The sequence below is a fragment of the Aotus nancymaae genome, unplaced genomic scaffold (assembly GCF_030222135.1).
Source record: "Aotus nancymaae isolate 86718 unplaced genomic scaffold, 86718_ANA_hifiasm-v0.15.2.pri h1tg000041l, whole genome shotgun sequence".
In the NCBI taxonomy this organism is placed as follows: Eukaryota; Metazoa; Chordata; class Mammalia; order Primates; family Aotidae; genus Aotus; species Aotus nancymaae.
This window is the reverse complement of record NW_026988455.1, coordinates 37,225,038-37,237,049: the sequence shown is the minus strand read 5'-3', so window position 1 is coordinate 37,237,049 and position 12,012 is coordinate 37,225,038. Positions and strand designations below refer to the sequence as shown.

General features: G+C 39.0%; 1 protein-coding gene across 3 annotated transcripts in view; it reads left to right on the top strand.

Moving 5' to 3' along the window:
• The window catches only part of PCSK5 (proprotein convertase subtilisin/kexin type 5), a 472,843-nt gene that overhangs the window by 118,824 nt on the left and 342,007 nt on the right, over positions 1-12,012 (top strand). For all 3 annotated transcript variants that reach the window (XM_064361641.1, XM_064361640.1, XM_021669251.2), the window contains exon 4: positions 10,942-11,085. In XM_064361641.1, the coding sequence (XP_064217711.1) occupies positions 10,942-11,085 (144 nt within the window). The remainder of the gene's footprint in view (positions 1-10,941; positions 11,086-12,012) is intronic.

Sequence of the window (12,012 nt, the reverse complement as noted above, 5' to 3'; positions counted from 1 at the left end):
CTAAGCAGCACACCTTTATTTGAGGTCATTATGTATATTAGACATACTCTTTGATTATATAAAAACATAAAGATGAGTTATACTGAAAGAAGTCGTGTTACTAGGAAAAAGAAAAGATTTGCAAGAAAGCAAAGTTGAATTCAGATTTTGTCTGTAACTAGTTAAGGTCCATGTGGATCTTAAGAAACCCTACGTCTTCTGCTACGGTTGCTTGATTTTATATCTCTCCCTGTTTTCCAAGCTTCCTTACCACAGTTCCTTCACATTTCTTATAGAAATAAATGTACTTTGGATAATAACTTATTAGAGGGCATGGTGAAAATCCTTTAGAACCATTAGAATATTCAAAAAGTTGAGCCAGAAGTCTCATAGATCTGGAGAGAAGCAAGGTCAAAAAATCTGAAAAGACACATTTGAAATTCTACATCCTCCTTATTTTTAGATACAATTTCAATACACTAAGAAGTCTTTTTTGTCTTTTAAGGTATCTACCTTAGCACCTTAATTTGAGACAGAAATTAGGGACCACTGTTAATGTTTAATGCCAAATGTCTGCTGCTCTCTGATGAATTTAAACAGGTTAAACTTGTATTTTACCAGGAAATTTCAAGTGGTTCTTATTCTTGGAGGGACCAAGACTAGGTAATGATCATGTGCCCATCACTTGAATGTGCACAGCTTTGTCGTTCTGTGCATTTGATCGTCTCTTCCTCTTCCATCCCTCTGTGTCCTCTTCTCTTCATATATATGCCACCTGTGTGACTTAGCTTGAAAATATCCTTTGAAAGCATGTTATCTATGGAAGTTTTAGGGGTTGACTTAAGGAAGCTGAAGTAGCTTTTACTGTTCAGAATTTCTGCAGAGTCCTGGAAAGAGATGTAGCCTTCAGTAAAAATTTGTGAGAAATTGAAATGTGATAGAACTTGGAGAGCAAATTTATGTATTGTTTTTCTATTTATTTGTCTTTCTGTCCATCTGTTCATTCATTCATTCATTCATCCATTGAAAAGATGATGATTATGTTGTCAAAAGCTGAGTGCAGAATGAATGAAGGTTTGGGGGAATATTATATAAATATACCCCAGTGCAGCTTGATTTGTTCAACTGAAAAATGGATAGTTTTCAGTTGCCATTATGTTTCATGAGATTACTGTCATTTATGAAGCAATGTAAATGAAGAAAGGTGACATATTAATAAAGTTGTTTTTTAGTATTTTTGAATGATGTTTAAATTTCCTCTCCTTGACCTTATATGTCTCCAACATTAGAAAAAAGTTATTTCCCATAATGTTTTCTCAACTTTCTTTTTGTGACTTTGAAGAAATAAAAATAGTGGGAACTGAAGGCAGTTGGTTGTGCTTATCCAAGCCACACCACATTCTACTCACTTTTTAAAAAGTACTCCATTCTATGAGCACCGCTTCCTGAGACCTCAGTGAATAAAGAGGAGGCAGAGGTTTCTGAGCAGATTTATGCATGCGGAATTTTGCAAATAATATAAGCAAAAAAATTACATTTTTGGAAATAATGGGAGTTGCTTACTGCTCATGTTTCCATAATTATTAAATAATGCAGTTCAGTTGCTTCTAAAATTCATTTTTATGAGCTCCAGCATAGGAATTGTTTCTTGGCATACAAGCACTTAAGGAAAACATTTTAATTGAGATCCTTCATAAGCAAACACAATTAACTAATTTACTAATTGTACAATTTGTGAGAGAGAGTAATGTGTTAAGAAATATTTGATTTTTGATTCATAGACAGGAAGAAAGTCATTCGGCAAAACTGAATTTCCCGTCAACTTACGGTAGAATTGCTGCATGACCTAAAAAGGATAACAGTATTCAAATTGAGCCATATACCAAAACCAGAGGAAAGTTGAACAATATTCGCTCTGTCATGCCCTGTTGTTCCAAGAGAAACAAACTTCTGCATCCCTGAGCTCCTCCCTCAACAGTAGAAATTTCCCACCAGACTTCCAAGCTCACCTCTTGCTATGTTACATCTCTTCTGACTACTTCTGCCATGAGGATTGAACATTGTTAGTGGTGTATTAGAATAATCAGCAACCCCAAATGAATGTCTTCTCTTCTCACATAATTCCCTCTGAAGACTTCAGTCCCTGCACATTTCCTGTGTTCTTTCTTATACCTTTACATTGGCAAAGTTGAATAAGCGGGTGCCCTATTATGAGTCAATCTGCAAAAGATGAAGATTTCTAGATCTTTTCACTTTCTTTATTACCTGTTTTATATGTATTACCTGTATTTTATATATATATGGAAAGAGAGAGAGATTTATCTTGAAGGATTGGTTTATGTGATAATAGAGGCTGAGAAGTCTCATGATCTGATATCTGCAAGATGGAAGCCTAGGAAAGCCATTAGTTCTAGTCCAAGCCCAGAAGGCACGAGAACCTGGAGAACCAATGGTGTAAGTCCCAGTCTGAGTGAGAAGACAGGAGAAGCAGGAGCACCAGTGCCCAAGGGCAGGAGAAGATGGATGTCTTAGCTCAAGCAGAGAAAGCAAATCCACTCTTCTGACTTTTTTTGTATTCTGACACTCAACAGATCAGATGATGCCCACCCACATTGTGTGGACGGTTTTCTTTTACTCACTCCATCTATTCAAATGCTACTCCCTTCTGGAAGCATGTGAACAGACATATCCAGAAATACTATTTACCAGCTCTCTGAGCATTCCTTAACCCAGTCAAGTAACACATAAAATTAATCATCATGTCCTCTCAAAAAATACTGATTTATGAATTATTGAGTATTTTTATTATGAACATTAATGATTATAAAGATATAGCACAAGTGGCTTGTAATTTCACTAGGAAGATAAAACACATATATAACCAAAGATGACTAATATGAAGAGTGTTGGATGGGTGAGCAGAAAAACACTGGGCTTTCGTTGAAAAGAATGTTCAATTGAATGCCCAGGGATCTTAGAATTTGCTTTAGAATCATGTATTAGACAAATTTAGGTGTTCTCATTGCCTGTCATCCCCCAGTTATACAGCCAACTCCCAGATAAGCAGCTTCAACTTGGTGCACTGATTTTCTCCTACCTTTCTGGTTTGGCCAACTTCCCTCAGATTGATAACCTTGAATATTAGTGAGCTTTTGTTGTATAAGAAACCACGGCCTGCTCACCTCTTCAGCCTCAACTCTTCCCATTTTTCTCATCTCCCACCTCACCTTTTATAACCTGTATTCTCTAGCTATGTTGACTTTCCTTAAACACTCCAGTCTCTCTATGATTATTTTATACTTTTACCAAGATGGAACATATCCTCTTTATCCCCCACTTGCCCTTTGGCTAGTCAGCTTGCATTAGGGGCTCAGTTTAAATGTTATTTTCTCTAGAAAGTGCTCTTAGCCTTCCTATACTTCCCCCTGACTGGGTTTCATGTTCCCACAATATCCTGACAACCTGTGTTAATAATACCTAACATGTATTGCCAAAGGGCAAGTGGGGAATGGAGAGGATATATTCCATCTTGGTAAAGGAATGGACCGACCATAATGTACCACTGGGTCCACCTTCTGTACCTCATGAACAATTTTTTGTAATTGCTTGTCTGTCGCATGGACTGGACTTCAGGGACCTAACAATAGGGACAGTGTCATGCCAGTATGGTGACTGGAATGTAGTAAGTGAGAAGGAAAAATGACAATAGAGATGGAGGCAATGGTTTCAGACCTAGATTTCTGAAACCTGACTCAGTTTTTTGAACTGAGATATTTGAGATTGGTGTGAACCCTGGAAGCTCCAGAGAGCTCTACATATAAAAGATAAACTTGTTCTTGGTGCTGCAGAAATGCCCACTAAGTTTTAGGAGCATTAGTTACCGTTGAGCACCAAGGCCTGGTAATATAGTGGAAACCAGTTCTCCAAATACTAACATGAGACTTGTAAAGATTCCTTAAAGGGAGACCTTTAAGGCTTGTTGATTTATTGGTATTTATTTTGTTAAGTAGTTTTAAGACTAAATGGTTTCTAATGCAAGATGGGTCAAGTTTGGAAAGATTCAAAGAGGGTCACAAAATGTACAAATGAGAAACGCCATCCACTTAACTAAATCTAAAGACCATCTAGTTAGACTTTGACTGCTGTGCTTTGATTTCTTAATCCTCAATTATGAGTAGAATTTTGGAACTGGATTTATTCTGCTTTCTTCTCTATAAGCCTATCTTGTACACCACAGCTGCCTTCTCCCAACCTCCACTATTTTCTGATGTTCTCTTGGCATTATGTGTGGCGCTGTGACATTTTCTAACTGAGAAATGATCTTATGTCAAGATTATATCATAGTAGTTGGGAACCATGGTTCTAGCAGAGTTGGAATAGTGGTATAAATGTGTGGAGTAAAAAGGATGATTCATAGGAGACCGAAACTTTCAACCAGTATACCAAAAGGCAATTACACGCTGTTTCCTCCTTGTGCACCCCATCCCCAGGCCCCGTTCCCCAGTTCCGGCCCACAACCTCAAATGTAAAATTATTCAGGTCATCCCAGCTAACCTTACTAATGACTAATTTCCCTTTCAAGTTTGCCTGATCTATCTCCCCAATGAAGAAAACCATCATCTTTTTATTTTATCATAATTGATCTCCTTTTTTAGTTTTTTGAAAAAAACTAAAATGTTCTCTAATTCTTAGGAACACTGATGCCCCTATATAGGTGCTGCGATCAGTAGTAGCATGATCATAATAACAGCAACCAATTGTTATGTACTTTATCTTTCTTTTTTATAGCAATTGTCTGTGTTCAAACTACAGATGAGGTTTTAAGAATTTAGGTGACTTGACACTCAGGTCATACAGCTGGAAAGTCGCAGAGGTGCAATTCAAACTCTCCTCTGCCTGATTCCCTTTAGCTCGCATCCTTAGCTGCTCTGCTGAATCTGGTGTTGTTGAATGTATTGGGCCTCCGTGGGATTTCTGGATAATCCATGGACTGAATAATCATCTCCTGAATAATTGGACAGAGCATCTATTTTGTCTGGGGGCAGTTGTGTGTGTATGTGATAACCAAGGATTTGAAGTTCACCAAATTGGAAGTATTGTAATAAACATCTTAGGACTTAACTACCTTGATTTATATATATTTCTAAGAATTTTAAAGGCACCTGCAGTTTTGGAGGCACAGAATCTGTGCTTCATAAAACCCAAGAAGAACACATCAATTTATGGTCTTCCTTGCACATGTCAAATGTTCATTTTTAAAAGATAATCTTGAGAAGGAAAGTTTAAAGAAGGTCTCCTCCAAAAAAAAAGTAAAAGAGAGTGAAATTATTGTCTGAAACTGCAAAGAGGAGAACCGAGCCTTAGGTAGTTCCCAAGTACTGAGAAGCAGATGTCAGACCCATGGGAAGGCATGACTTAATCAGAAATAGATCAGGACTAACCATAGGGGGCTGTTTCCAGTGGTACCCTGGATCGACCTTTTTTAAGTCATGAACATTGATTGTTACACGTTTCGAAATGTTGCAGTTGTGGTGGTTTAAAACTAGTCACGATGTGAATATTTACACTGTGGAAACTGGGAAACACTACACATAGGGCTGTTTTTTAAAGCAGGGGTCCCCAAGCCCTGGCTGCGGACCAGTACTGATTGTGGCCTGTTGGGAACCGGGCTGCACAGCAGGAGGTGAGTGGCGGGTGAGCATTACCTCCGGAGCTCCTGTCAGATCAGCAGTGCCTTTACATTCCCAGAGGAGCATGGACCCTATCGTGAACTGCACATGCGAGGGATCTAGGTTCCACACTCCTTATGAGACTCTAATGCCCAATGATCTGAGGTGGAATAGTTTCCTTCTAAAACCATCCCCCCCACCGCATCGGTGGAAAAATTATCTTCCACAAAACCAATTCCTGGTGTCAGAAAGATTGGGGACCACTGTTTTAAAGAACTGATTTACCAGCACTTTATTGCCTTTTTAATAAAGAGGTGAACTTCCTGTTGCTAAAAGTTTTCAAATATAAACTTGGTACTTCCAGAAAGATATGATGCAATAAATGGAATAAGGGGAGTATATTCCACTTAAGTATTCATCATAGTGCTTAGGCCAGAGTGATTTCTGTTATTTGAGTTTCTTTTCTGGAACCTTTCTCCAACACCCGCGGCTTATCTACTCCTTATCCACCTTTATCTGAATTTTCTTGTGTTTGGCCCTACTCTAAGCCCTTTCTGTTTTAGTTTTAACACAAGAGTTACCTAGTTCTGTGCTCTGGTGTCAGACTGCTTGGATTTGAATCCGAATTTTACATTGGCCAGCTGTTTGAATTCCGGAAGGTTACCTAGGCTGATTTAAGTCTCATTTTCTTTATCTGTTAAAAGCAGATGACAAAAGTACCTCTCACAAATGGTTGTTCTAATTTTAAATTATGGTAATCCACATAAAGTGATTAGCAAAATGCTTGGCCATGGTAAGGACCTCGTAAACGTTAGTTATATTTTCACTTAAGGAATATCAATTTTTTTTTAACTTCTAACAACTCCTGAACTCCAAATTTTACAAAGAATTTCAAGTATATGTACACTTTACCTAGTTGACTAGATGTGATTCTTCATTTGTCTGTAAAGCAGGTTTTTGTATATTTAATTTTCTTTTCTTGTTAATGTTGTGTAGTCAGAGATGAAGTCTTATAAGCCACTGTATCAGTAATAATGAGCAATAGATATTTTCATTCTTAGCAGAATATTGACAGGATTTAAATTGGCGGTTCACTGGAGACCCTCAGAACTTAGCGAAATTTAAAAAATACAATACCAAAGGCCCCCCACCTACCCCCACCAGCACCTCCCACCTCGGTCTGAAGAAAATGATGATGAGAACAAAGGTGTTTATTTGAGGTATAAACTACCTTTCATTGAGCTGTGAGATGTTTATGAAGACCCAAAAGAAGTGGACACACCCAGAGTGGTTTCTGAGTAGAATAGTTCATAACCCTGGTATGGAAAAGGCCGTTTCTTGAATTCACAGAAGAATGTCTTTAAAATTTCATTCCTAAAAAAAAAAAAAAAAAAACAAGCTGATACAGATAAGAAAGTGGGAGACTTTGTGGTAATCATTGTTTCTTCGGGATATTTTCTGGTTTACGGTCCAGAGTCATTTCTACATACTTAAATACAGTGCATTACTGAAATACAGTACATTATTCAGAACTGAGGGTACCTACATTTGCTATAAATATTTATCTTGCATATACTGTGCACGTATGTGGTTTTCAATAGCTTCAAATATGCTGGAAATTTCTGACTGGCCCCTTTGGTGAACACCATGCTGTGGGCTGCATGTGTGGTAATACAATTCCAGACACTCTTTAGTTCCAGCTCTGACAGAGACCTTCTCACCATGGTTGATGATGTATGAGGGAATCATGGCTAATATGTGTTCCTTTTACCTCTGGGTGCTGCTGTAACATAGATTCCTGGCAAGTAAATAGGGCCTAGTTTAAAGACCATTTCAGCTAGGCGGTTAAGGAAATGAACTCATTTTCATCTTTGGTCAGCATTGAGTGACATCAGTATTTCCCGTAGTCTTTGCTCTCTGGATCCTTGAGGTATAGGAAACAACTACATTAGAAACACGTTTGGAAGCCTGGCCTACTTGAAATATAGTAACAGTCTAAGGTTCACATTCAGGATTTAGAGTTCTGATTTAAGTGCCCTCTGACCTTACTTCTAACATTTCAAAAGACACCCTAGGCTTTAACATTCTTTTTTGTCTTCTGTATTTTGGCTGCTTACTATATTAGATTGTTCAAATGAAAGCATCAATTGGATATTTCCTCTCCTTCACCTCCTACCATGGTGACATACATAAAGAAAACAAGCACAAAGGTGGTACAAGAATATTTAATGGGAAAGTCAGATTCAACAGAAACAAAGGTGGAAGAAAGGAACCTAGTTGCTTCACTTTTAACGCACATGTTTTCCATAGACAGCTGGTTTTCTTCAGTTTTCGTAATTACAATTTCAGGCAGCATCCCTCCACTTCAGGCTGGTTATCCCATTTGTGGGTTACCCATTTCCTGTGCATTTCCTTCCTCCGGCCCACCTCTTGGCCACATTAACATTACTTCATGTCACAATCGATACCGCAGGTGGCCGCAGCAGGTTTTGAAAGGAAAATGGAATAAAAACCTGTCAAGGATGCTTTGTGTTAAATTAAAATATTTGGTGAGGAGAGGACCAAACTCTTGGCCAGAAGGAGGCTTCTGAAAAACGGAGGCATTTCAGACATCTACACTATTTTTTTAATCAATCTTCCTTAACCAAGTGTTAGCTGGCTGTGTATCTTGGAAGAAGTCAGAGCAGTACACATACTGGAAATAAAGTTGAGAATATGCCCTCATTTATGGGGTATCATTAGCCCGTATTTCTGAAGTCCTAGGTGAGACTTAGTTTATTGCGTGGTCTTCTAGGGACATACAGTCAGGGAGACAAAATTCACACCCAAGATTCAACAGTCAACAACAGTTCAGCAGAATTTACTAGGTCGGTGTTGGTTTGTCTAGAACAGAGAGAGACAGAGGGAGAGACACACAGTGAGAGAAAGTGTGTGTGTGTGTGCGCGCGCGTGTGTGTGTGTGTATTTCTAAGTTCAGAGAAGGGAAAAAGCCAAGTAGGCTGAAAAAGGTTATGTGTTAAGACGTAGGTCCAGAGCTGGCCTCCAAAAACTGAAGGCACAAGGAAGCGAGAATTCGGATTAGTAGAATAGAATAGTAGAGTGTGTGTGTGCGCAGGGCCTCACGTGCCAGAAAGAAGTCAGGAAGGTGGGGGAAAAGATACAAATGTTCCCAACAATGTAAAAGCCCCTATTCTCTAAGAAATTGATGTTGTCTATCATGAAAACATGGGTGCACCCTTTCTTAGAATGAATCCTTGAAACTACTCAAATGTATTTATAATACTCAACAAAAGACAGTCTCATTTGGGGAATAATGAAAATTTTTAACAAATTTATTTAGATTTGGAAAGAAATCTAAGCTTCTGCTTAGGATGTAGTTGGAATAGAAGCTGAATTGTGCCCTCCAATGCCCTGAATGATCTGACCATGCCTCTGCTTCTAACTTTCTGCCTTCTGTGCCATTCTTTCCCTGTTCACTAAGCTCCAGCAATACCCATCCTGTTTCTCTTTCTTTGACATGTTAAACTCTTTCCTGCCTTACCATCTTTGCATTTGCTGTGTCCTCTACCAAGATACGTGTCCCTAGGCTCTTGGGCAGACCAGCTACTTTTCACATTTTACATTTGCAGAGACTGGAGATTTTTTCCTGACCATCTCATCTAAAGTGGCGTACTCACAGCCCTGAGCATTCACCATTGTATCACACTGTTTAAAACACAAGGAGCCTTTAAAACGCGGGGAGCTCTCTGAATGGTCTTGTTTATTTGGTGGTTTATCTTCTGCATCTCTCCTTTAGGACAGGGACCTCATCCGCCTTATGCACAGCTGTACCCTAGCATATAAATTCAACCCAGGTAACTGAAAAATATATACTTTCTAATTTCTTAATTATATATAGTAGGTATTCAATGAAGTGTGTGTTAAGTGAATCAATGGCAGTGAGGCCTCCATTATATTTAGGGCATATTAAGCTTCTATTCTCCTCCATTCCCAATATGCTGAACTATTTGTTACAAAGCAGGAAGAAAGTAGTGAATGGAGAAAGACCTGGGGTGGCCCGTGTTGCTATGGAATTATATAGCAGCACATCTCTCCTCTTTTGTTCCTCTCCCGAGTCTTAAGAACCTAGAAAACAACATCACACGGAGGGATATTTCAAAGACATGGACTTTAAAGGAATAATCGTATGGGTTAGATGAATGCTAGTAAATTATATCAGGAAAAGCTGCTGGCTTAATTTGTTTTTCAGTATGTTTGTATGGTCGTAGCCATCGCAGAATGAAATTACTGCACATAATAAGCTTGGGTTCCATGTTTTACAGCCTGCCCTTTGAAGCCTTTACACACATTGTCCTGTGTAGGGCACCTTTCTGGACTTGGCACTATTCTTCCTTCCCTTCTCAAAGAAACAATGCTGGGTGAATCTGTCTACTGCCTACAAATTATAGTACAATAGCCATAGTTAATTTAGTGAAAGAAGTGTGGAGGACCTGTTATTTTTTCTCGCCCATGGGTTTTTCACAGGAGCACACGTCTGGCTGCTGTACAGAAGCTGCCTGAGTGGTTCCATTTGTAGCTGGATTGGCTTCCAGGTGCTTGGTTAAGAAATTATAAAGTATATGTTCTTCAGTTACCTGGTTTGGATTTACAAATGAAATGCTATGATGCCTATTTGTGTGCCATTGAAACATGTTAACAATAAAATGATACATCATTTTCTGCTGTTGAGATACAATTTGCTTATTTCATGCTTTTCCAAAAGATTTATGGTATCAGAACAGGTCAGAGACGGTGGCGGAGAAATTTCTATTTTACTTGCTTTTCCCACATTTTTCCTTCTTATCTAACCCTGTTCATGCTGGAGATCTTTGTTTCTACTCTAGTAAACAATGTACCAAATTGCTGTTAATCTGATAACATTGTCTACTTAATTTAATGCATTATCTTAAGAAGTAGAGCCAGGCAGGATGGCTCACACCTGTAATCACAGCATTTTTGGAGGCTGAGGTGGGAGGATTGCTTGAGGCCAGGAGTTCAACAGACTGGGCAACAAAGCAAAACCTTGTATCTGCAAAAAATTTAAAAATTTGCTGGGCATGGTGGTATGCGCTTGTAGTCATGCTGAGGCAGGAGGAGATCCCGTAAGCCCAGGAGTTTGAGGTTACAGTAAGCTGATCACACTACTACACTCCAGCCTGGGCAGTAGCGAAAACAAAAAAGAAAAGAAAGAAATAGGTAATTCTTCAGTGTCCTCCCTATTTAGTAATCTTGCAGCATGTTCTTCTTCTTTCAGCACTGCAGTGACAATACACATCCCTGCCAGTCTGACATGAATATCGAAGGAGCCTGGAAGAGAGGCTACACGGGAAAGAACATTGTGGTCACTATTCTGGATGATGGAATTGAGAGAACCCATCCAGATCTGATGCAAAACTACGTGAGTGTATGCTGTAGTTAGAAGGTCTCTTTTTCTGGGAAACAGGGAAACTCATGTTAGGATTATCAATAAGGTGGATAGCTACTGAAAAATGTAGCACCATACAATAGGGTATTATGTTTTGCTTCTCTCTGGTAAAAGATGAGTTCTTTGAATACAGGAAGCATGAGCTAACCCTTTCAACTGTCCAGTGCCTTTGATGTTCTGACTTACAAAAAGAAAGCAATAAGGTAGCAGAAACCCCACCACCAACACCATCTGCTGCCAGCAACATTCGCTGTTCTCAACAATTTATCCAACCAGCCAGGCAATACTCTTTGTTTCTTTTATGGAGAAAAGTGTACTTCGAACTTTGGTCTTTTTCTCTCTGTGCCTGTTCTTTTTTTTTTTCAAGGACAGTAAAGATCAGCCTCCCAGGAGTCTGCAGGAATCAGTTCCTTTCTTAAGAAGAAACCACAAACTCATTTAGTTCTCATTTGAACAAAACGGTTGAGTTGCTGCATCCAAGTGCACTCAGATAAACTCGTGTCTCTTTACAGAATAGAATTCTAAAGCTAAAAAGAAACTTCAGGTTTAGTCTCCTCATTTGATAGGAGAATCAACTGTAGCCTGAAGACTGAAGTGAGTTATCCATGGTCAGATGGAAGAACGGAAACCATGGCTGCCTGTCCCCCGGCAGAGATGTCTTTCTTTTCACACACGAAGAGGGTTTTACAGCATGCCCCTGCTCCACACTGCATATGAATGTATCTGACTAAATACAAATAGCATTCATGTAATTGTGAGTGCAGTCTTTTATCTTTTTCATTGTTCTCCTCTTGAGAAAAAATTCTCCAGAATGGTCTGTGCAGTTGGCATGATTGGTGCCCTCTCGGTTCTTCTTTTGTTGGACCTGGTGGGGAGTAGAGAAAGTGCGTTGGGTGAGGT